Source organism: Elgaria multicarinata, chromosome 23, assembly GCF_023053635.1.
Source record: "Elgaria multicarinata webbii isolate HBS135686 ecotype San Diego chromosome 23, rElgMul1.1.pri, whole genome shotgun sequence".
Taxonomy (NCBI): domain Eukaryota; kingdom Metazoa; phylum Chordata; class Lepidosauria; order Squamata; family Anguidae; genus Elgaria; species Elgaria multicarinata.
The window spans coordinates 5,403,157-5,425,023 of record NC_086193.1 but is presented as its reverse complement, the minus strand read 5'-3'; the positions used below and the strand labels follow the sequence as shown (position 1 = coordinate 5,425,023).

General features: G+C 45.0%; 1 protein-coding gene across 2 annotated transcripts in view; it reads left to right on the top strand.

Annotated features, from left to right (window-relative positions):
• The first annotated feature begins 363 nt into the window (after positions 1-363).
• The window catches only part of CSNK1G2 (casein kinase 1 gamma 2), a 39,596-nt gene continuing 18,092 nt past the window's right edge, over positions 364-21,867 (top strand). For both annotated transcript variants that reach the window (XM_063147280.1, XM_063147279.1), the window contains exons 1-5: positions 364-635; positions 14,449-14,489; positions 14,931-15,000; positions 18,813-18,961; positions 20,911-21,145. In XM_063147280.1, coding sequence (XP_063003350.1) covers positions 449-635; positions 14,449-14,489; positions 14,931-15,000; positions 18,813-18,961; positions 20,911-21,145 — 682 coding nt within the window. In that variant the 5' untranslated portion in view covers positions 364-448. The remainder of the gene's footprint in view (positions 636-14,448; positions 14,490-14,930; positions 15,001-18,812; positions 18,962-20,910; positions 21,146-21,867) is intronic.

Here is a 21,867-nt window from a genome sequence, read left to right as displayed (position 1 = left end):
GAGTCCGTAATGACTTACACGAGAGGTTCCTTTCCTTTCCTTTTTTCACGCAGTAACCTGTGCCGTTTTCTCCGCAGCTTGGCCGTGAAGGATCGCCGCGGGATGTCCTGTCTTCCACCATGTCGCCTTCTCCAGCGAGTGGCCAGTGGGAGGTGGCGATTGGTGTCCTAGCAAGCCCAGCGAGAGGACGCCTGTTCCACTAGCCCGGCACATGCGGGTGAAGATTCTGCCCCCTTGCGCCCTCCCCCCTCCTCCTCCTCCTCCATCACCCATGATGGTTTATTAACCCGGAAGAGTCCTGTTTTTTGACCGGCTCCTTCTTTTCTCCCTCCCCCCTCCACTTCCCTCCCCTCCCCCCTCCCTCCTCCCCCCACACCTCAAGTTTCGGCCCTGCTGGGATTTGTATGGCAGCGGCGTAACCGTGGAGAGGCCAGGGTATCACAAACTTATGGATTTTGATAAGAGAGGAGGGAAAGGGGAAAACGAAGAAGGCAGAAGGATGTCTAAAACAGGCGGCATCAAAAACACGCACGGAGGCCGAACGGCAGGGACCAACTCGGGAGTCTTAATGGTGGGCCCAAATTTTCGAGTCGGGAAGAAGATTGGGTGTGGGAACTTTGGGGAGCTTCGTCTAGGTGAGTCTTTAATATTTATTTTTTTATTTATTACATTTCTCGAACGCCCCAGAGCCGAAGCTCTCTGGACGGTTTACAGAGGTTAAAAACAGTGAGCGTTAAAAACAAATATACAATTTTTTTAAAAAAACCAACGACAGTATAAAAACCACAATATCCATTTCAAACAACGGTTCTGAGGTCAATTAAAAAAACACAGCATATATTGTTAAATGCCTGGGAGAAGAGAAAGGTGCCGAAAAGATAACAATGTCGGCGCCAGGCGAGCCTCGTTGGAGAGATTGTTCCATAATTGGGGGGCCACCACTGAAAAGGCCCTCTGCCTTGTTGCCATCCTCCGAGCTTCCCTCGGAGTAGGCACTCGGAGGAGGACCTTAGATGTTGAGCGTAGTATTGGGGTAGGTTTGTGTCGGGAGAGGTGTTCCGTCAGGTGTTGTGGTCCCAAGCCGTGTAAGGCTTTATAGGTCAAAACCAGCACCTTCAATTGGGCTTGGAAACATAGAATCATAGAATAGCAGAGTTGGAAGGGGCCTACAAGGCCATCGAGTCCAACCCCCTGCTCAATGCAGGAATCCACCCTAAAGCATCCCGAACAGATGCTTGTCCAGCTGCCTCTTGAATGCCTCTAGTGTGGGAGAGCCCACACTAGAGGTCACTGATTCCACCGTCGCACTGCTCTAACAGTCAGGAAGTTTTTCCTGATGTCCAGCCGGAATCTGGCTTCCTTTAACTTGAGCCCCTTATTCCGTGTCCTGCACTCTGGGAGGATCGAGAAGAGATCCTGGCCCTCCTCTGTGGGACAACCTTTTAAGTCTTTGAAGAGTGCTCTCATGTCTCCCCTCCATCTTCTCTTCTCCAGGCTAAACATGCCCAGTTCTTTCAGTCTCTCTTCATAGGGCTTTGTTTCCAGACCCCTGATCGTCATACAGGCAGCCAATGGAAGGGGGCCAGAATCGGTGTTATATGTTCAAATCTTCTGGTTCCGGTTATCAAGCTGGCCGCTGCATTTTGCACAAGCTGCAGCTTCCGAACCGCCTTCAAAGGCAGCCCCACGTAGCGTGCATTTACTCTCTGTCCCTGTTTCCGAGGGCTTTGGCTTCGCACACGCGGCCCCACACGCTTTTGCTCGAGACAAAGCCATTCCCTTCCAAATAAAAACATTGCTGGCCTGGCAGTTTTGGAAGCTGCGGCCTCCTTTCTCTCTTTTTCTGGCAGAATTTGGAAAACATGTCGCGCTCCAGACATAATTTGCTCGCCATCCAGCGCCTTGCAGGACAGCATGAGTTCATCTGTTTTGCGTGTATTACACGGACTCCACAGTTGGGGCCCGTGAACCTCAGCTAGCCGGGGTCAGGGCTGCTGGGAGTTGTGGTCTAATACATTTGGAAGGCATCAAGAGTGGGGAAGCTGGTGGATGTTGTATGAATTTTGTGTTTGCTGTTCTTTGGGAGCAGTGGCAAGGGCGGAGTGCCCTTTGCAAACTTTATAACTGTACCTACTACCGTCTTTCCCCGAAAATAAGACAGTGCCTTATATTAATTTTTGCTCCCAAAGATGCGCTAGGTCTTATTTTCAGGGGATGTCTTCTTTTTCCATGAAGAAGAATACGGTACACATTTATTGTTGAACAAAAAAAGAGGAAATTTATTACTTGTATACGGTATATGGTCACCAGACATTTCCCCACCACCACCACCTCAGTCACCCCTGTGTGTCTGTGCCGGCCAGATTCCACACAATGTGCCCGACTCCTGCCCCGCGCGACTCACTCACTGTCTAATTGTGAGTCAGCCAGACTCCGTCAGGGCAGAGCGAGCAACAGGCAGCAGAAGGCACCAGCTTGTCTTGGCGGCGGCGCGGGCGCTCTGATTTAAAGAGACCTCGCACTGCCTGAACAGGTCCGGCTGCACTGCGGCCAATCAGTGAGCTGCGCGGCGGCGCCCGCCGCTACGGTCCAGAGGAGTCAGACGCTTTACGGTAGCTTCGGTTTACGGTAGCTTATATTCCGGGGTGGCCTTATTATTGGGGAGGCCTTATGTTCGGGGGAGGTCTTATTTTCGGGGGAGGTCTTACTTTCGGGGAAAGACAGTAAACTGAATTTTGGAGGTTTGTAATCTAGAGTCCAGTTCAGTGGTTAATCTCTTTGTCTTGGAGCGGGTTTTCTGGGGGGGTCAATCCCTTTATCCTTCCACTTCCATACCATGCACAGAAGATAACACCTGGACAACCTTACTGGATCTCAATGTAAAATGTAACAGGACTTTTGGGACTGAGGCCAGTGGTCTACCTGTGGGCCATCTGCATTCCACACTGTTCACAGAAGGGTATGTAAAGTTGTTACAAATGCTGTGGACCAGTGACTCCCACCCAACTATGTTCAGGACGGTAAAGGCAGACAAGTTTCCCTGAAACAGCAGACTGATTTTTCACTGCTAGTGATTCCTCCTGTTGGGTATATTATAAGGTAGGTAGGTTATAGGATAGAAAGTAGTTCTCTAAGGATTTCTGACTCCGAATAGTTTAAAGTGAGCAAGAGAAAAACAAATCAAAAATCTGCCCTGGCTGGCATTGTGCTGATTGCTTATCTCTTGCCCTCTGTATTCCTCACCTGTAAAATGGGAGTACTAATTGGTTGGGAGTAAAATGGGAATAATACTAATTGGTTGGGATTAAAATGGGAGTACTAATTGGTTGGGAATAAAATGGGAGTACTAATTGGTTGGGAGTAAAATGGGAATACTAATACTAATTGGTTGGGAGTAAAATGGGAATACTAATACTAATTGGTTGGGAGTAAAATGGGAATACTAATACTAATTGGTTGGGAGTAAAATGGGAATAATACTAATTGGTTGGGAGTAAAATGGGAGTACTAATTGGTTGGGAGTAAACTGGGAATACTAATTGGTTGGGAGTAAAATGGGAATAATACTAATTGGTTGGGAGTAAAATGGGAGTACTAATTGGTTGGGAATAAAATGGGAGTACTAATCTAATACTAATTGGTTGGGAGTAAAATGGGAATACTAATTGGTTGGGAGTAAAATGGGAGTACTAATTGGTTGGGAGTAAAATGCAGGTAATAATGTTCAGCTTTGCTGGTCAGTTTTAGGCAGATGTATTAGGATGCCCAATTAATGCTCACGCCCATGTAGAACCAGTGCATGGTTTATGAGGTGCAATAGATCATTGACCCTGCCTCCAGGTCACCATTATGTGTCTGGATTTGGTTGGTAGGTCTTGGCACTCTAGTAAATCAGTTCTCCCCAACCTGGTGTTCTCCAGATACTTTAGTCTTCCAACTCCCTATCAGCCCCAGCGGTCAAGAATGCCAGGAGTTGTAGTCCAAAGCATCTGGAGGGCCCCAAGTTGGGGAAAGCGGTAGTAAAAACAAAAACACATTGCTAAAATAGATCCTGCAAGCCTGAATGTTGCCCGCCCCTGTTATTGGATGTGTTTGACATTGATATGGGGCTATACTGAGTCATGATAGATCAGGCTGGTGTGAACTGAGTATAGTTGGGTTTTGAAGAAGAGAAAGATTCACAGGGTTGAACACATGTGTGAAACTGTCCGATCGGAGTCAGATCATCGGTCCATCTAATCCAGTGTAGCTCTCAGCCTGGGGGTCTTTCGGAGAAACTGCTAGATCCATGCCCGATGCCTCAACTCTCCTTAGCTGATAGGAAAAACAACCATCACTCAAATAGTACCTCTAAGCCTGAATTTTGCCCTGCCCTGTTATTGGACGTTGAATCAGAGCTATACTAGGGTAACCCTATGAAAAGGAGGACCGGGCTCCTGTATCTTTAACAGTTGCATAGAAAAGGGCATTTCAGCAGGTGTCATTTGTATATATGGAGAACCTGGTGGAATTCCCTCTACATCACAGCAGTTAAAGCTGCAGGAGCTATACTACAGTGACCAGATTTAAAAGAGGGCAGGGCTCCTGCAGCTTTAACTGTTGTGATGAAGATGGAATTTCACCAGGTTTTCCATATATACAAATGACACCTGCTGAAATTTCCTTTTCAATACAACAGTTAAAGCTGCAGGAGCCCTGCCCTCTTTTAAATCTGGTCACTCTAGTATAGCTCCTGCCGCTTTAACTGTTGTGATGAAGAGGGAATTTCAGCGGGTTCTCCATATATACAAATGACACCTGCTGAATTTCCCTTTTCAATACAACAGTTAAAGCTGCAGGAGCCCTGCCCTCTTTTAAATCTGGTCACTCTAGTATAGCTCCTGCCGCTTTAACTGTTGTGATGAAGAGGGAATTTCAGCGGGTTCTCCATATATACAAATGACACCTGCTGAATTTCCCTTTTCAATACAACTGTTAAAGATACAGGAGCCCTGTCCTCCTTTTCATACGGTCACCCTATAATACCTCTAAGCTCGATTTTTGCCCAGCCCTGTTATTGGACGTATTTCACGTTGAATCAGAGCTATACTGAGGTGCATCTGTGGTCTCAAGAGGCTGAAGGCCGCTGCCACGATACGCTTCCCAGAATACTTTGCTGTACAAAGGGGTCCCGTGCCGGACGCCGCAAGTCAGCTGATAAAGCAACGCGGAGAGGATTCCTCAAAGGCAGGAGGATTTTTGGTGGTGGTGGCGGGGGAATCCGGTGCTTTCTGGCTGCTGACGTGCAAGGCTCTCCACAGCCCACACCTCGCACGAGGCAAGCCTCTGTGTTCTCCGGCGGGCGAGCCTACGTCACGGGAGTTCCCAGCCCCCGGTAGCATCTGGCAGCTTTCTTGGGAGTAGGCGTGGGTTAGGATTCCACATCTGAGGCCAGATGGGATGCAGCCTCTGGCAGCCGCTCCGTATTAAGGCTATACTTTTCCCTAGATCCTCACAAATGCTGTGGATTATTTTGTCTCTTATCGTACCTCCTCCCTCCTACCCAATCTCTCTCTCTCTTTCTCTCCCCCCCCCCCCTGGTCACAATCAGATCCCCATTTAACTGTGGCACGGTGTTGCATTCTGCCGACCCCGGATCAAATCTTTTTCCGGGGCTTGCTTCTCACAACAGACCTGAGTGCGAGGATTCAGCGTTCATTTGTGTTCCATTTATATCCCACCTTTCCGCCCCCCCAAACATGGGTGTTCAAGGCAGCTAATGATACGATCCAAATTACGGATCGGGCGTGAAGAGGATCGGGGGGGGGGGGGGCGTGCACACCCCTAGTGCAAAACCACATCTCCGGAGAAGGCTCCGGTTTTTTAAAAGCCTGCCAGTGTAAAAGAGTCGTGTTTTATGTGTGTTTACTCAGATAGTAACTCCCACTGTGTTAGCTAGCGTTCTAACTCCCAGGTAACCGAGCATACGATTGCAGCTTTAAGAGCCTGTATAAAATCGGAGAAAGGACCTCTTTTGAGATGCTATAGCTGGGAGAGGCAACCTGCCGCCCTCAGCGTGGCGCTACAATATTCATAGCCCCATAATCCATTGGCCGGCCTGGCTAGGGTTTACGGGAGCCGTAATCCAAAATACATAGAGGTGCAAAGCCTCCCATCCCTCACGTGTTGCGCTTCTGTTGGTGGTGGGAACCCTCAGAAACCAAGCCTATATCGCAGGTCATCCAGAATTTAATCTGGATGGTGCCTTGAGTTGAAATGTCTGCAGAAGAGAAATTGACCAACTCTGGCTGCTCTAGAATCGTAGAGTTAGAAGGGGCCTACAAGGCCATCGAGTCCAACCCCCTGCTCATTGCAGGAATCCACTTTAAAGCATCCCTGACTGATGGCTGTCCAGCTGCCTCTAGTGTGGGAGAGCCCACAACCTCCCTAGGTCACTGGTTCCATTGTCATACTGCTCTAACAGTCGGGACGTTTTTCCTGGTGTTTTGTCGTACTGCTCTAACAGTCAGGAAGTTTTTCCTGATGTCCAGCCGGAATCTGCCTTCCTTGATCCCCTTATTCCGTGTCCTGCACTCTGGGAGGATCGAGAAGAGATCCTGGCCCTCCTCTGTGTGGCAACCTTTCAAGGATTTGAAGAGGGCTATCATCTCTCTCCTCCATCATAGAATAGTCGAGTTGGAAGGGGCCTATAAGGCCATCAACTCCAACCCCCTGCTCAATGCAGGAATCCACCCTAAAGCATCCCTGACAGATGGCTGTCCAGCTGCCTCTTGAATACTTCTAGTGTGGGAGAGGCCACGACCTCCCTAGGTCACTGGTTCCATTGTCGTACTGCTCTAACAGTTAGGAAGTTTTTCCTGAGGTCCAGCCGGAATCTGGCTACCTTTAACTTGAGCCCGTTATTCCGTGTCCTGCACTCTGGGAGGATCGAGAAGAGATCCTGGCCCTCCTCTCTGTGACAGCCTTTTGCGTATTTGAAGAAAACTATCACGTCTCCCCTCAATCTTCTCTTCTCCAGGCTAAACATGCCCTGTTCTTTCATTCTCTCATAGGTCCTGTGGTTTGTCAGTTCCAGTTCTTAAGAGCTGCTCTGTTCTCTGGCAAGCTAGTTTTGTGCCTCAGGCGACAAATTGTACACACCTTGGGAGGTGGTGGAAATAGTGGTTTAACAGCAGCATCTATTCCCATCCTACAAGGTGATCGCTCCCCTGGTCTGTAACGGGATGGCGGCCACCCATTTAGACGGTGTTAAAAGGGCATGTCGTGGAAATTTCGGAGGCTTTGAATACCTGTTAGCTATCACCACTGAGAGCAAATTCTCTGTTTGCCAGTCACTTTGAGGGACAAACAGGAGAGAAAGACTCTTCGCTTTGTGCGTCCACAGAGATATCTGGTGGGTGACTGGCAGGTCCAATCCAACACAGCTGGTCTTACTCCAGGTAGGATTATTCCTAGGACCTGCATATTTTTTTATGTATTTATTTATTTATAGTTCCTTTTACATAGGTCAAATAAACGTCACATATGTATGTTCGGCGTCAATACAAATATATTCCTGCATTGAGCAGGGGGTTGGACTAGATGGCCTTGTAGGCCCCTTCCAACTCTGCGATTCTGCGATTCTATAATCCTATATATACTTATTCCCGCCTGGGTTTAAGATTGTTTAACATTAATTAATGCAATGCAATTCAGTTTAGGACACCCCGGAACTAAATATGCTATTATAAGGATATTATAGAGCTGCAAAAAATGCAGAAAAGGGCAACGAAAATGATGAAGGGGCTGGAGCATCTCCCCTATGAGGGAAGGTGATATCAACTGGGATGGTTTAGCTTGGAGAAGAGGAGTTTAAGGGGAGACATGATAGAGGTGTACAAAATTATGCATGGTGTGGAGAACGTGGACAGGGAGACATTTTTCTCCCTCTCTCAAAATACTAGGACCCAACGGGGTCATCCCATGAAACTGATGGGTGGGAGATCCAGGACATATAAAAGGAAGGACTTCTTCACACAGCGCAGAGTTAAATTATGGAACTCACTGCCACAAGATGTAGTGATGGCCACCAATCTGGATGGCTTTAAATGGGGTTGGAGAAATTCCTGGAGGCGAAGGCTATCCATGGCTAGTAGCCCTGATGGTTGTGTGCTATCTTCAGTATTCGAGGCAGGAAGCCTGTGTGCACCAGTTGCTGGGGAACATGGGCAGGAGGGTGCTGTTGCACCATGTCCTGCTTGTTCATCCCTGGCCGATGGCTGGTTGGCCACCGTGTGAACAGAGTGCTGGATGAGATGGATCCTTGGTCTGATCCAGCAGGGCACGTCTTACGTTCTTAAGCTTTCCATACCTCTGTATATACCGATGGAGGTGTTCTACATGTTTTAGAGGTGGTAATTCCTGAGAACTCTGCTCCATCTGTTGAGGGCTAGCCCCTTGATTTGAGACCAGAAACAAAATTTAGATGTCCATGAAGCTGGGGCAGAATTGGCCTGAAGGGAAATTGACCCAGGGAAGTTTCCAGACTGTTTTCAAGGGCAGCTCCACAAAGAGTGTCTTACAGTAATCCAGCTTGAAAGTGGTCGCAAATGGCTAAAGTCAGGTCTGGTTGCTCTTGGAAAGAGGGTAGTTGGCAAATATCTCCCCAAATCCTTCACAACACACCGAGGTTCTGTGGCCGCTACACGGGGGCTCTCTCAGCAGGTGAGCGAACCTCGCAAAGGTTTTGCTTGTAAAACCGTTGCTGTGTGCACGTCACTGTTTCTGGAGAGAGGCACGTGCCCTGTTTAACATGGCCTAGCAGAAAGCCGCCGCCCCTCTCTCAAGGGCACCCAAAATGGGTGTCCATCAGCGCTGGAAATAGAACCCTTGAAGTCTAACTCCGCTTCCGTTCTCCAGTCACTTTTCTTTCTTTTTTTTAAAATCAAATACTTGAGAGTCTTTAGAATAAAAGGTCAGGGGCGAAGCTGGCCTGATGCACTGGAGCAGGTGTCAGAGGGAGTATTGCACGTACAGAGTTGCCGGAACAAATTATTTTAAGGGGGAGGAGTACAGAAAAGGGCCGGTGAAGGGCCGTGGGCTTTTTAACGGTGACCTAATGCATTCGTGTTTTCCACTTCGGCTGTAAACCAATCACCAGATTATTGGGAGAATTTGAAATCATAGAATCATAGAATAGCGGAGTTGGAAGGGGCCTACAAGGCCATCGAGTCCAACCCCCCGCTCAATGCAGGAATCCACCCTAAAGCATCCCTGACAGAGGGTTGTCCAGCTGCCTCTTGAAGGCCTCTAGTGTGGGAGAGCCCACAACCTCCCTAGGTCACTGATTCCATTGTCGTACTGCTCTAACAGTCAGGACGTTTTTCCTGATGTCCAGCCGGAATCTGGCTTCCTTTAACTTGAGCCCATTATTCCGTGTCCTGCACTCTGGGAGGATCAAGAAGAGATCCTGGCCCTCCTCTGTGTGACAACCTTTTAAGTATTTGAAGAGTGCTCTCATGTCTCCCCTCCATCTTCTCTTCTCCAGGCTAAACATGCCCAGTTCTTTCAGTCTCTCTTCATAGGGCGTTGTTTCCAGACCCCTGATCATCCTGGTTGCCCTCCTCTGAACACGCTCCAACTTGTCTGCGTCCTTCTTGAATTGTGGAGCCCAGAACTGGACGCAATCCTCTAGATGAGGCCTAACCAGGGCCAAATAGAGAGGAACCAGTACCTCACGCAATTTGGAAGCTATACTTCTATGAATGCAGCCCAAAATAGCATTTGCCTTTCTTGCAATTCTTGTACAGAATTCCCTTTATCACTTCATTCCTTGGGTTCTTCAGAGAAAACATTTTAGAGTCTGAACCATAGGTATTTTATTTGCTTATATTCCACTTTTTTGTCCTCCAAAAGTGCCCCTAAAGTAGCTTACACCATATATATATATATATATATATATATATATATATATATATATAATGCTAAACTATTATTATTATTATTATTATTATTATTTATATAGCACCATCAATGTACATGGTGCTGTACAGATTACACAGTAAACAACATGGGTCTTTAAAACCAGTCTCATTGAAAACATTCCTGCGTCACAAAAAGATGTTTTCCAAAACTTAATAGAATGCTTGTTCAGACAAACAAGACATTGCCTCCATTCACCCGAGAGCCTCAAGAGAAGGCCACAACTGGGCCTTTTCTGGGGAGAGAATTCCACAACCTGGTTGCCACCACCAAAAAGGCCCTGTTTTGAAATCTGCCCACCGTCCCCCCTTGTTTAATTATTCTTCCCTAATGACTGGATCTTTTCCATAATTTGCTCAAGGGGGTAAGCTTTGAAAGAAAGACGTAAAGACCTACAGAAAAATGCAGGGGCCCTTCCCACTCTGGGTGTTGGATGATGGGTGTTGTAGCACATATGAATGGCCCCAGATTGGGGAAGAGGACGAAAAGGTGGACATAGATGCCTCTCCTGTCCTATTTTAAGGGTTGCTTTTCTATTTGTGTTTGAGGTTGGACTCGATGGCCTTTTTGCCCCTTCCAACTCTACTGTTCTATGATTCTATCTGCAGAATATTCTATGGGACTGGTCTTGCTTACAGATTTTACGTTTTGCAGTTCTGTCTAAGCCGGGCAGCTAAGTAAAGGCCCAAAAGGAAAAACCTCCCCAAAAACAACATCCATAAAAAAAATACCACACAGTTAAAAGGATTGAACGTTTTCCTGTTGAGGGAAGCCGGCGGCTAAATTTGGTGTTTAGGCGGAACCTGTGTGTCTTGCGGGAGTGTTGGCCACGGATGGGTTCAAAAATGGCAACACCGCTTTGCTTTGTATGAGTACGCAGGTACGCAGCAGACTTTCTGTCCTTCGCCTTTAAAAAGACAACGTCTCCGACGCTGTAATTTGGGGCTAAAAACTTTAAACACGGCTTCCGTCACTCAGATTTGCTTTGCTCTCTTTGAAACTGGAAAGGAAGTTCACCCGGCGATTTACATGGTCTTTCTTTTTCAGTTTCTATAAAACAAACAAACACGGAGACTTCTATGCAGTGGTAGACATGGCGTGGTTTAGTTTGCTGTATGAAGGGGATTTATTTGTTATTTAAAGCACTTTAACCTCACGTTTCAGCTAAAAAAGACTCTCGGAGCAGCTTACAAAAATCAGTAATCAGTGTCCCTGCCGTCTAGTTATTGAGAAAGCTATCAATGGCTACTAGCCCTGACGGCTATGTGCTATCTCCAGTATCAGAGGCAATAAACCTATATACACCAGTTGCTGGGGAACATGGGTGGGAGGGTGCTGTTGCACTGTGTCAACAGATGAATAAGCTTTCTGGCTTAACCACCCTGGTTAAAGCCATGGTTTAAGGTGTCTTCTGAACACAGCCCGGCTTTCTGGCTTAACCACCCTGGTTAAAGCCATGGTTTAAGGTGTCTTCTGAACACAGCCCGGCTTTCTGGCTTAACCACCATGGTTAAAGCCATGGTTTAAGGTGTCTTCTGAACACAGCCCGGCTTTCTGGCTTAACCATGGTTAAAGCCATGGTTTAAGGTGTCTTCTGAACACAGCCTGGCTTTCTGGCTTAACCATGGTTAAAGTCATGGTTTAAGGTGTCTTCTGAATGGGGCCGGTATGTATTTCTGGTTCTTTTTTGTGTGTGTCTGGCAAACTGTACCGATCTGGGCAACATAGCAGTGGTCTTGAATTATCTATGGCAGCCCAACTTCTTAAATTAGAATTCTGTCTCTGGTGAGGGCAGTTCTTCATATCTTTTTATTATGAAAAAAAGATTAGAACTGAAGCAGAGGCCTGTATGAGCAGCTTGTGACCCTCGCTAGAAGGAACCCTTTTTAAAAGTGTTGTTTAGGCAGTCTACAATTGTTCACTGGTGACGGGAGAAGGCATTCTTTGCATGCTCAGAGGAACTTTTCTTGCACAGTAGTCTGTAGGAAGGGTTATTTATTTATTTATTGCATCTGTATACCGCCCCATAGCCGAAGCTCTCTGGGCAGTTCACAGACGATAAAAACATTTAAAAACAATCTACAAAATTTAAAAACATACAAAATGCGCATACAATTAAAACCACTGTAACAACTTTAGAAATGATGAGCCCAAAAATACCTAGACCCAGGCTCATTACGTATTGCTAAATGCCTGGGAGAAGAGAAAAGTCTTGACATGGCGCAGAAAAGATAACAATGTCGGCGCCAAGCGAGCCTCGTGGTGGAGATAATTCCGTAATTGAGGGGCCACCACAGAGAAGGCCCTCTCTCTTGTTGCCACCCTCCGATCTTCCCTCGGAGTAGACACCTGGAGGAGGACCTTAGATGTTGAATGTAGTGTTTGGGTAGGTTCATGTCGGGGGCGAGGCGTTCCTTCAGGTACTGTGGTCCCAAGCCGTGTAAGGCTGTATATGTTAAAACCAGCACCTTGAATTGGGCTCGGAAACACAGAGGCAGCCAATGCAAGCGGGCCAGAATCGGTGTTATATGATCGAAAATTCTGGTCCCTTCTGGGTTAGTACTTAGTGAGTATTGCTGGGCTTGGGAAAGACTGAGAGCTATAAGGCCAACAGGAGAAGAGAAGAGAAGATGGAGGGGAGACATGATAGCACTCTTCAAATGCTTAAAAGGTTGTCACACAGAGGAGGGCCAGGATTTCTTCTCGATCCTCCCAGAGTGCAGGACACGGAATAACGGGCTCAAGTTAAAGGAAGCCAGATTCCGGCTGGACATCAGGAAAAACTTCCTGATTGTTAGAGCAGTAAGACAATGGAACCCGTGACCTAGGGAGGTGGTGGGCTCTCCCACACTAGAGGCAGCTGGACAACCATCTGTCAGGGATGCTTTAAGGTGGATTCCTGCACTGAGCAGGGGGTTGGACTAGATGGCCTTAGAGGCCCCTTCCAACTCTACTATTCTTTGTCTCTAGGACTGACAAGCAGGGTTCTTTGGTTTGCTTCTTTCTTTTTTCTCTTCTTTCCCTTTTGTTTCTCTATTTCCTATTTAAAACATTCTTTCTCTATCTGTTATGAAAAAAGGGGGGCATATATTCCTGGACACCAGAAGGAGGTTATGCTTAGATGACTTTTGACAAGCCCCCCCCCCCCCCCGTAAAAAGGATTTGCATATTAAGCAGCTTTGTACCAACTTTGGACCATATACCCCGGCATCACCTGCTTCTGATGGAGAATGTCTCTCCACGCAGAGAAAGGTCTCTTCCGCCGCCTGTTATCTGATGATTAGTGAGAGGTTGAATCTGATATCATCCAAAGCAGATGCTGGGCCATCTTGTTATGGCCTCTTTCCCCAAAGCAGATGCTGGGCCATCTTGTTATGGCCTCTTTCCCCAAATTCACCTATGAAATATCTATTTAAATGCTGTCTTATCAAGGTTTGAAAATAATGTGGTTCTTCTTCTATAAGGAAACTGTTCTAAAGCATGTGTGTGCGCGCGTTGTGGGTGTGTTCCTTCTGATTCCCTTTCAAGCCACCAATTGCCCCCCCCCCCAAATCTGACAAATCATAGAATCATAGAACAGTAGAGTTGGAAGGGGCCTACAAGGCCATTGAGTCCAACCCCCTGCTCAATGCAGGAATCCACCCTAAAGCATCCCTGACAGATGGTTGTCCTGAATGCCTCTTGAAGGCCTCTAGGTTGGGAGAGCCCACAACCTCCCTAGGTCACTGGTTCCATTGTCGTACTGCTCTAACAGTCAGGAAGTTTTTCCTGGTGTCCAGCCGGAATCTGGCTTCCTGTAACTTGAGCCCGTTATTCCGTGTCCTGAACTCTGGGAGGATCGAGAAGAGAACCTGGCCCTCCTCTGTGGGACAACCTTTCAAGTATTTCATAGAATCATAGAATCATAGAATAGCAGAGTTGGAAGGGGCCTACAAGGCCGTGGAGTCCAACCCCCCTCTCAATGCAGGAATCCACCCTAAAGCACCCCTGACAGAGGGTTTTCCAGCTGCCTCTTGAAGGCGTCTAGTGTGGGAGAGCCCACAACCTCCCTAGGTCACTGGTTCCATTGTCGTACTGCTTTAACAGTCAGGATGTTTTTCCTGATGTCCAGCCGGAATCTGGCTTCCTGTAACTTGAGCCCATTATTCCATGTCCTGCACTCTGGGAGAATCGAGAAGAGATCCCGGCCCTCCCTTTCAAGTATTTGAAGAGTGCTCTCATGTCTCCCCTCCATCTTCTCTTCTCCAGGCTAAACATGCCCAGTTCTTTCAGTCTCTCTTCATAGGGCTTTGTTTCCAGACCCCTGATCATCCTGGTTGCCCTCCTCCAAACACCCTCCAGCTTGTCAGGCTAAGAAGACTAAATATTGAGGACTACCATCTCTTGCACTCCCAGCACTTCTCATGGGACCACTAGGTGTGAGAAATGTTTGATTTCCCCCCTGCTATTTTTGCTCAATTCTCTTGTTTATTTTTATTTTTTTTGCAGGGAAGAACCTTTATACGAACGAATACGTCGCAATCAAGTTGGTAAGTTCACTGCGTCTTACTCTTTCTTTTCTCTCCTCAATCCCTCCCCCTCCATGCCTCCATCCAGTCCTCCCCAGGGGAAGGAGGCATTTGGGCTTTAGAAACACACACAGAAGCACACACTACTGATTAAACATGTTTCCAGGTTCTTTGTAGAAGAAAGGGGTGTTATTTTTGTCCTATAAACTGATAGAAAGAATCCAAAGTGTATATGGGTGGGTGGGTGGGATCTTATTCTATTTATTTATGTCATGTCTACTCAGAAGTAAGCCCCATTGTGTCCAGTGAAGCTTTGGTAAGTGTGCGTGGAACTGCTGCCTGCATTTCCTTGCTTCCTTTACCATTCGATCCTACTTTTATTTCTTAAACTCATGTCACATTTGCAAGAAGTGGCTATGGGGTTTTGTAACGCTTCCCCCCCCCCCCCGCCCTCTCCCACAGGAACCTATCAAATCCAGAGCTCCACAACTCCACCTGGAATATCGATTCTACAAACAGCTCGGCAATGCAGGTAAGTGGCAGAAGGGAACTTCAAAAGGGGAACGTTTTTTTGGTTTGCTTGTTTTTTAATAATTTTTATTTTTAAAACATCCAAACAATACAACAATACAATATAAAACGATGCCCCATAATACACAGTAATATAAAGTAAACATTTTAATAAACCTATGATCTAACTTAATTCCCTTTAACATAACGTAATTAACATAAGTGTGTTCCCTCCAACCCCGGGATCTTATTCATATTTCCAAAATCTCATTACTTCTTCTGGGGGTGTTTTCCCTCTCCCCTTTAATAATACAGATTCTAAAAACTGTTTCCATATTCCTTCAAAGTCATTCGTTTTTAGCATTCCTCTTCTAACTTTCATGTTACATGTTAATTTATCATTAATAGCAATATCCCATATTTCTTTATACCAATCTTCTATAAGATAATCCCCTTGAACCTTCCAGTTCCTTTTTTTTTTACACAAAATAAAAATCTTACAAAAAAGAAACAACAACACAACATACTACATACATTTTGAATAAATGTTGAATACATATACAAGTTAAATATTAACTATAACCTATCCTATCATTACATATATAATCATCCTAAACATATAAGTGCACCCTCCACCTCGGGATCTATTCCTGCTTCCAAAATCTCATATTTTCTTCCGCTGGCGGTTTCCCACTTACCTTAGTAAACACAAATATTAGGAATATTAACTCTTCTTAAACGGTATTAATACATGTGTGGATTCTTCCCCTATATGGCTTGGGACCAAACTACCTTCTCCCATAAAAATGTTCTTGGGTTTTAAGACCTTCTGGAGAGGCGCTTCTCGGAAAAGACCACTTTGAGTGCCCCCTGCCGCCCCTTAGCGCCCCCCTGCTGCCCCCTTGCCTCTTAACGCCCCTTATGCAATCCCACCGGCCCCAAGGGTGCAGTACCGCCCACTTTGGGAACCACTGGTATACATTGTTAAAGAACATCCTAAAAACATCCTAAAAGCATACTAAAAGCATCCTAAAATTCCACTGGATAGGCCTGCAGGAAGAAATCAGTCTTGATAGCTTTCTTGAATGCTAAAAGACTGTAAAGCTGACGAGTCTCCTCTGGCAGGCTAACTGAAGAAGTTACTGATTCTAAACAAGTTGGGTAGAATAATGTTTCCTTCTCTGCACTTAGTGGTTGGCATTATGCCTGCCTGCTCCCCGCCCCCAGCCTCCTAGGTAAGCTGTACTCACTTCCTTTCAGCCTCAGTCTTCCCCATCTGTAATATGGGCATAATAATGTTGATCTACCTTCTAGGATCGTTTGTAAGGAGATATGCGCTTTTTAACGTGCTCTTTTAACGATTGTATTCAACATTGATAATAGTTTTATGTCCAGATCTAACTTCTAGGATTGTTTATAAGGAGATATGCGCTTTTTAACGTGCTCTTTCAATGATTGTATTCAGCACTGATAATAGTTTTATGTCCAGATCTAACTTCTAGGATTGTTTATAAGGAGATATGCGCTTTTTAACATTCTCCTTCAATGATTGTATTCAGCATTGATAATAGTTTTATGTCCAGATCTAACTTCTAGGATTGTTTATAAGGAGATATGCGCTTTTTAACATTCTCCTTCAATGATTGTATTCAGCATTGATAATAGTTTTATGTCCAGATCTAACTTCTAGGATTGTTTATAAGGAGATATGCGCTTTTTAACGTGCTCTTTCAATGATTGTATTCAGCACTGATAATAGTTTTATGTCCAGATCTAACTTCTAGGATTGTTTATAAGGAGATATGCGCTTTTTAACGTGCTCTTTCAATGATTGTATTCAGCACTGATAATAGTTTTATGTCCAGATCTAACTTCTAGGATTGTTTATAAGGAGATATGCGCTTTTTAACGTGCTCTTTCAATGATTGTATTCAGCACTGATAATAGTTTTATGTCCAGATCTAACTTCTAGGATTGTTTATAAGGAGATATGCGCTTTTTAACATTCTCTTTCAATGATTGTATTCAGCATTGATAATAGTTTTATGTCCAGATCTAACTTCTAGGATTGTTTATAAGGAGATATGCGCTTTTTAACGTGCTCTTTTAATGATTGTATTCAACATTGATAATAGTTTTATGTCCAGATCTAACTTCTAGGATTGTTTATAAGGAGATATGCGCTTTTTAACGTGCTCTTTTAATGATTGTATTCAACATTGATAATAGTTTTATGTCCAGATCTAACTTCTAGGATTGTTTATAAGGAGATATGCGCTTTTTAACGTGCTCTTTTAATGATTGTATTCAACATTGATAATAGTTTTATGTCCAGATCTAACTTCTAGGATTGTTTATAAGGAGATATGCGCTTTTTAACGTGCTCTTTTAATGATTGTATTCAACATTGATAATAGTTTTATGTCCAGATCTAACTTCTAGGATTGTTTATAAGGAGATATGCGCTTTTTAACGTGCTCTTTCAATGATTGTATTCAGCACTGATAATAGTTTTATGTCCAGATCTAACGTCTAGGATTATTTATAAGGAGATATGCGCTTTTTAACATTCTCCTTCAATGATTGTATTCAGCATTGATAATAGTTTTATGTCCAGATCTAACTTCTAGGATTGTTTATAAGGAGATATGCGCTTTTTAACATTCTCCTTCAATGATCGTATTCAGCATTGATAATAGTTTTATGTCCAGATCTAACTTCTAGGATTGTTTATAAGGAGATATGCGCTTTTTAACATTCTCTTTCAATGATCGTATTCAGCATTGATAATAGTTTTATGTCCAGATCTAACTTCTAGGATTGTTTATAAGGAGATATGCGCTTTTTAACATTCTCTTTCAATGATTGTATTCAGCATTGATAATAATTTTATGTCCAGATCTAACTTCTAGGATTGTTTATAAGGAGATATGCGCTTTTTAACGTGCTCTTTTAATGATTGTATTCAGCACTGATAATAGTTTTATGTCCAGATCTAACTTCTAGGATTGTTTATAAGGAGATATGCGCTTTTTAACATTCTCCTTCAATGATTGTATTCAGCATTGATAATAGTTTTATGTCCAGATCTAACTTCTAGGATTGTTTATAAGGAGATATGCGCTTTTTAACATTCTCTTTCAATGATTGTATTCAGCATTGATGTCCAGATCTAACGTCTAGAATTGTTTATAAGGAGATATGTGCTTTTTAACATTCTCTTTCAATGATTGTATTCAGCATTGATAATAGTTTTATGTCCAGATCTAACTTCTAGGATTGTTTATAAGGAGATATGCGCTTTTTAATGTGCTCTTTCATTGATTGTATTCAGCACTGATAATAGTTTTATGTCCAGATCTAATGTCTAGGATTATTTATAAGGAGAAATGCGCTTTTTAACATGGTCTTTTAATGATTGTATTCAGCATTCTAGCCTCAGCCAGGTTCCCCACTGCCAGCACCCCTGTGGGACGGAAAGCAGCACACAGGGACATCCCCGCTGTTATCTCCACTCTCAATTTGGAGATAACATTAGAGATTCCTCTGGGGTGCGGGAATTCCTCCGTTTGGAGGCTGAGCCCTGCCCCATGAAAGTAACCATGGGGGGAGGGGGGTGTACGCAGGTTGGATTGGAGATTCAAGGGAGCCATATTAGGTTGCCCATCAGGTCAGGATTTCTGCAACTCTGGTATCTTGTGACATATACATGGTGCTTCGCAAAGAACGACGGGTAAGGGCGCTGCCCCAAGAGGTTTACAATCCTAGAAAACCTAGCGGTCGCATCAGATTCACCTTTTCTTTACCTCCCTCTCTCTTCTCAACCCCTTCCAGAAGGGATCCCTCAGGTCTACTACTTCGGCCCCTGCGGGAAGTACAACGCCATGGTCTTGGAACTGCTGGGCCCCAGCCTGGAAGACCTCTTTGACCTGTGTGACCGGACGTTCACTCTCAAGACTGTCCTCATGATCGCCATCCAACTGGTGAGAAACCGCTGACACAGCTTCCACGGCTGTTGCCTTTGTGCCCCCTGATGCTTTGCAGCAGCTGGCCTCAAATTGGCCCTCTCCAGAAGCGTTGGGACTACAACTCCCATCAGCCCCAGGGAAGATCCATCTGGACCCCTGTTATCCATCGCCTGCCATCCTGTTTTGGTTTGAGCAACACATCTCTCTGTGTTATATCTTTTGCCCTGCTCTTGTCTTTAAAAAATATATATTTCGGGGAGAGGTTTTGGAAAGCTGAATCTGTATTTAATTCTATTCATCCGCTACTCTGAATAGTTCGTTGGCTGGTGGAGGAGAATTGGAAGGCTCCATCATTCCACTGCCAGACCACTTAGTAAAAGATGCCCTTTTTTTAATAAAAAAAAACCTAGTCTACTAAAAGGCCAGAAGTCTGTATTTTTTTCCATTTTCGCCTCCTCTGCAGGCAGAATGGAAACACACAGTCATAGATTCATAGAATAGTAGAGTTGGAAGGGGTCTCGAAGACCATCGAGTCCAACCCCCTGCTCCATGCAGGAATCCACCTTAAAGCATCCCTGACAGATGGTTGTCCAGCTGCCTCTCGAAGGCCTCTAGTGTGGGAGAGCCCACAACCTCCCTAGGGAATTGGTTCTACTTTCGTACTTCTCTAACAGTCAGGAAGTTTTTCCTGATGTTTTGTTGTACTGCTCCAACAGTCAGGAAGTTTTTCCTGATGTCCAAACAGAATTGGGCTTCCTGTAACTTGAGCCCGTTATTCCGTCTCCTGCACTCTGGGATGATCAAGAAGAGACCCCGGCCCTCCTCTGGGTGACAGCCTTTCAAGTATGCGAAGACTGCTCTCATGTCTCTCCTCCATCTTCTCTTCTCCAGGCTCAACATGCCCAGTTCTTTCAGTCTCTCCTCATAGGGCTTTCATTCTAGATCCCTGATCATCCTGGTTGCCCTCCTCTGAACCCCCTCCAGCTTGTCTGCGTCCTTCTTGAAATGTGATTCCCAGAACTGGACGCAATACTCTAGATGAGGCCTAATCAGAGCCGAATAGAGAGGAACCAGTAACTCACGCGATTTGGAAGCTATATTTCTATTAATGCTATACTTCTATTAGTGACCCAGTTTTTACAATTAGCCCCAGTTCGTGGTTTGTTCTTGGATTATAACACTGGTTTGTTTCTCTACAACCAAAATTCCGGGTTTGTATAAGGTGGATTCCTGCATTGAGCAGGGGGTTGGACTCGATGGCCTTGAAGGCCCCTTCCAACTCTGCTATTCTATGATTCTATGAAACATCTGGGCACATTTAGCCTGGAGAAGAGAAGATTGGGGGAGACATGAGAGCACTCTTCAAATACTTGAAAGGTTGTCACACAGAGGGGGGCCAGGATCGCTTCTCAATCCTCCCAGAGTGCAGGACACAGAAAGTCAGATTCTGGCTGGACATCAGGAAAAACGTCCTGACTGTTGGAGCAGTACGACAATGGAACCAGTGATCTAGGGAGGTGGTCGGCTCTCCCACACTAGAGGCCTTCAAGAGGCAGCTGAACAACCATCTGTCAGGGATGATTTCTGCATTGAGCAGGGGGTTGGACTCGATGGCCTTATAGGCCCCTTCCAACTCTACTATTCTATGATTCTATCACGGAGAACATCTCAGGGACTGGATTTCCCCAGGTTATTTAGTGTACCGGAAGTGCGCGTCTGCAAACTCCCAAACAACCTGTGGTTAATAGACCATGAGTTGTTAAGTCATACAAACTGGGCTAGTTTTTTAAAAAACAACAACAGGTTAGCTTTTTTGGGTGTATTTACAAGGCTGGGAGACTGCCGGGCCTTTTCAGAATCGGGTTTTCTAGGCCCAACATTTCGAATGCTGCTTTTTATTTTTTTTTGAGCACGCACGCACGCAACTCTGACAGTCCCCCCCCTTTTTTTTTTCCCTCCCCCAGATCACGCGGATGGAGTACGTTCACACCAAAAGCCTGATCTACAGAGACGTCAAGCCGGAGAACTTCCTGGTGGGGCGTCCCGGAAGCAAGCGCCAGCACACCATTCACATCATCGACTTTGGCCTGGCCAAAGAGTACATTGATCCAGAGACCAAAAAACACATCCCGTACCGAGAACACAAAAGTCTAACAGGGACAGCGCGGTACATGAGCATCAACACACACCTGGGGAAAGGTGAACCAGAATCAACAATTGAAATGTTACCTAGTGGGGGAGTTTGAAAGGTGTATCTTAGTGGCGCAGGAACGGGGACGGGGGGGCGGCGATTCTGTCCTTCCACGTTAAATGTTTGCTTCCAAACAGTTCTTCTTCGTGGCTTCGTTGCATTTTATTTATTTATTTAAGGAATAAATTTTATTTATTCATTTAACAGCATTTAACGACGCTAAGTTTGTTTGTTTTTTTAACGGACCCCAGAACGGTTGTTTTTTTTAAATGGATACCGTTGTTTTTATACTGTTTATGGTTTTGACGGTGTTAAATTTTGGATATTTGTTTTGAACGTTCACTGTTTTTAACTTTTGTAAACCGCCCGGAGAGCTTCGGCTATGGGGCGGGATATAAGTGTAATAAATCAAGTCATTTATTATGTTTTTACAGTATTTATTACATTTTAGACCGCCCCATAGCCGAAGCTCTCTGGGCGGTTCACAAAAATGAAAACCAAAACAATCCGGATTCAAAGGGTTAAGGAAAAAGACAATTTTAACAAAGTTTTATCACATAAATACAATTCAACAACAGTATTAAACAATTAAAGTGCGCTGGCATCTACTGTATACATCTGACTGCATTAATGTTATTAATGAAATAATAACATTTTTAATGAAATTAAAAAAGCAGGTTTCGACGCCGGGGTGTCTTCTTCAGTGACCCCTGCAAAGATTGAAACGTAC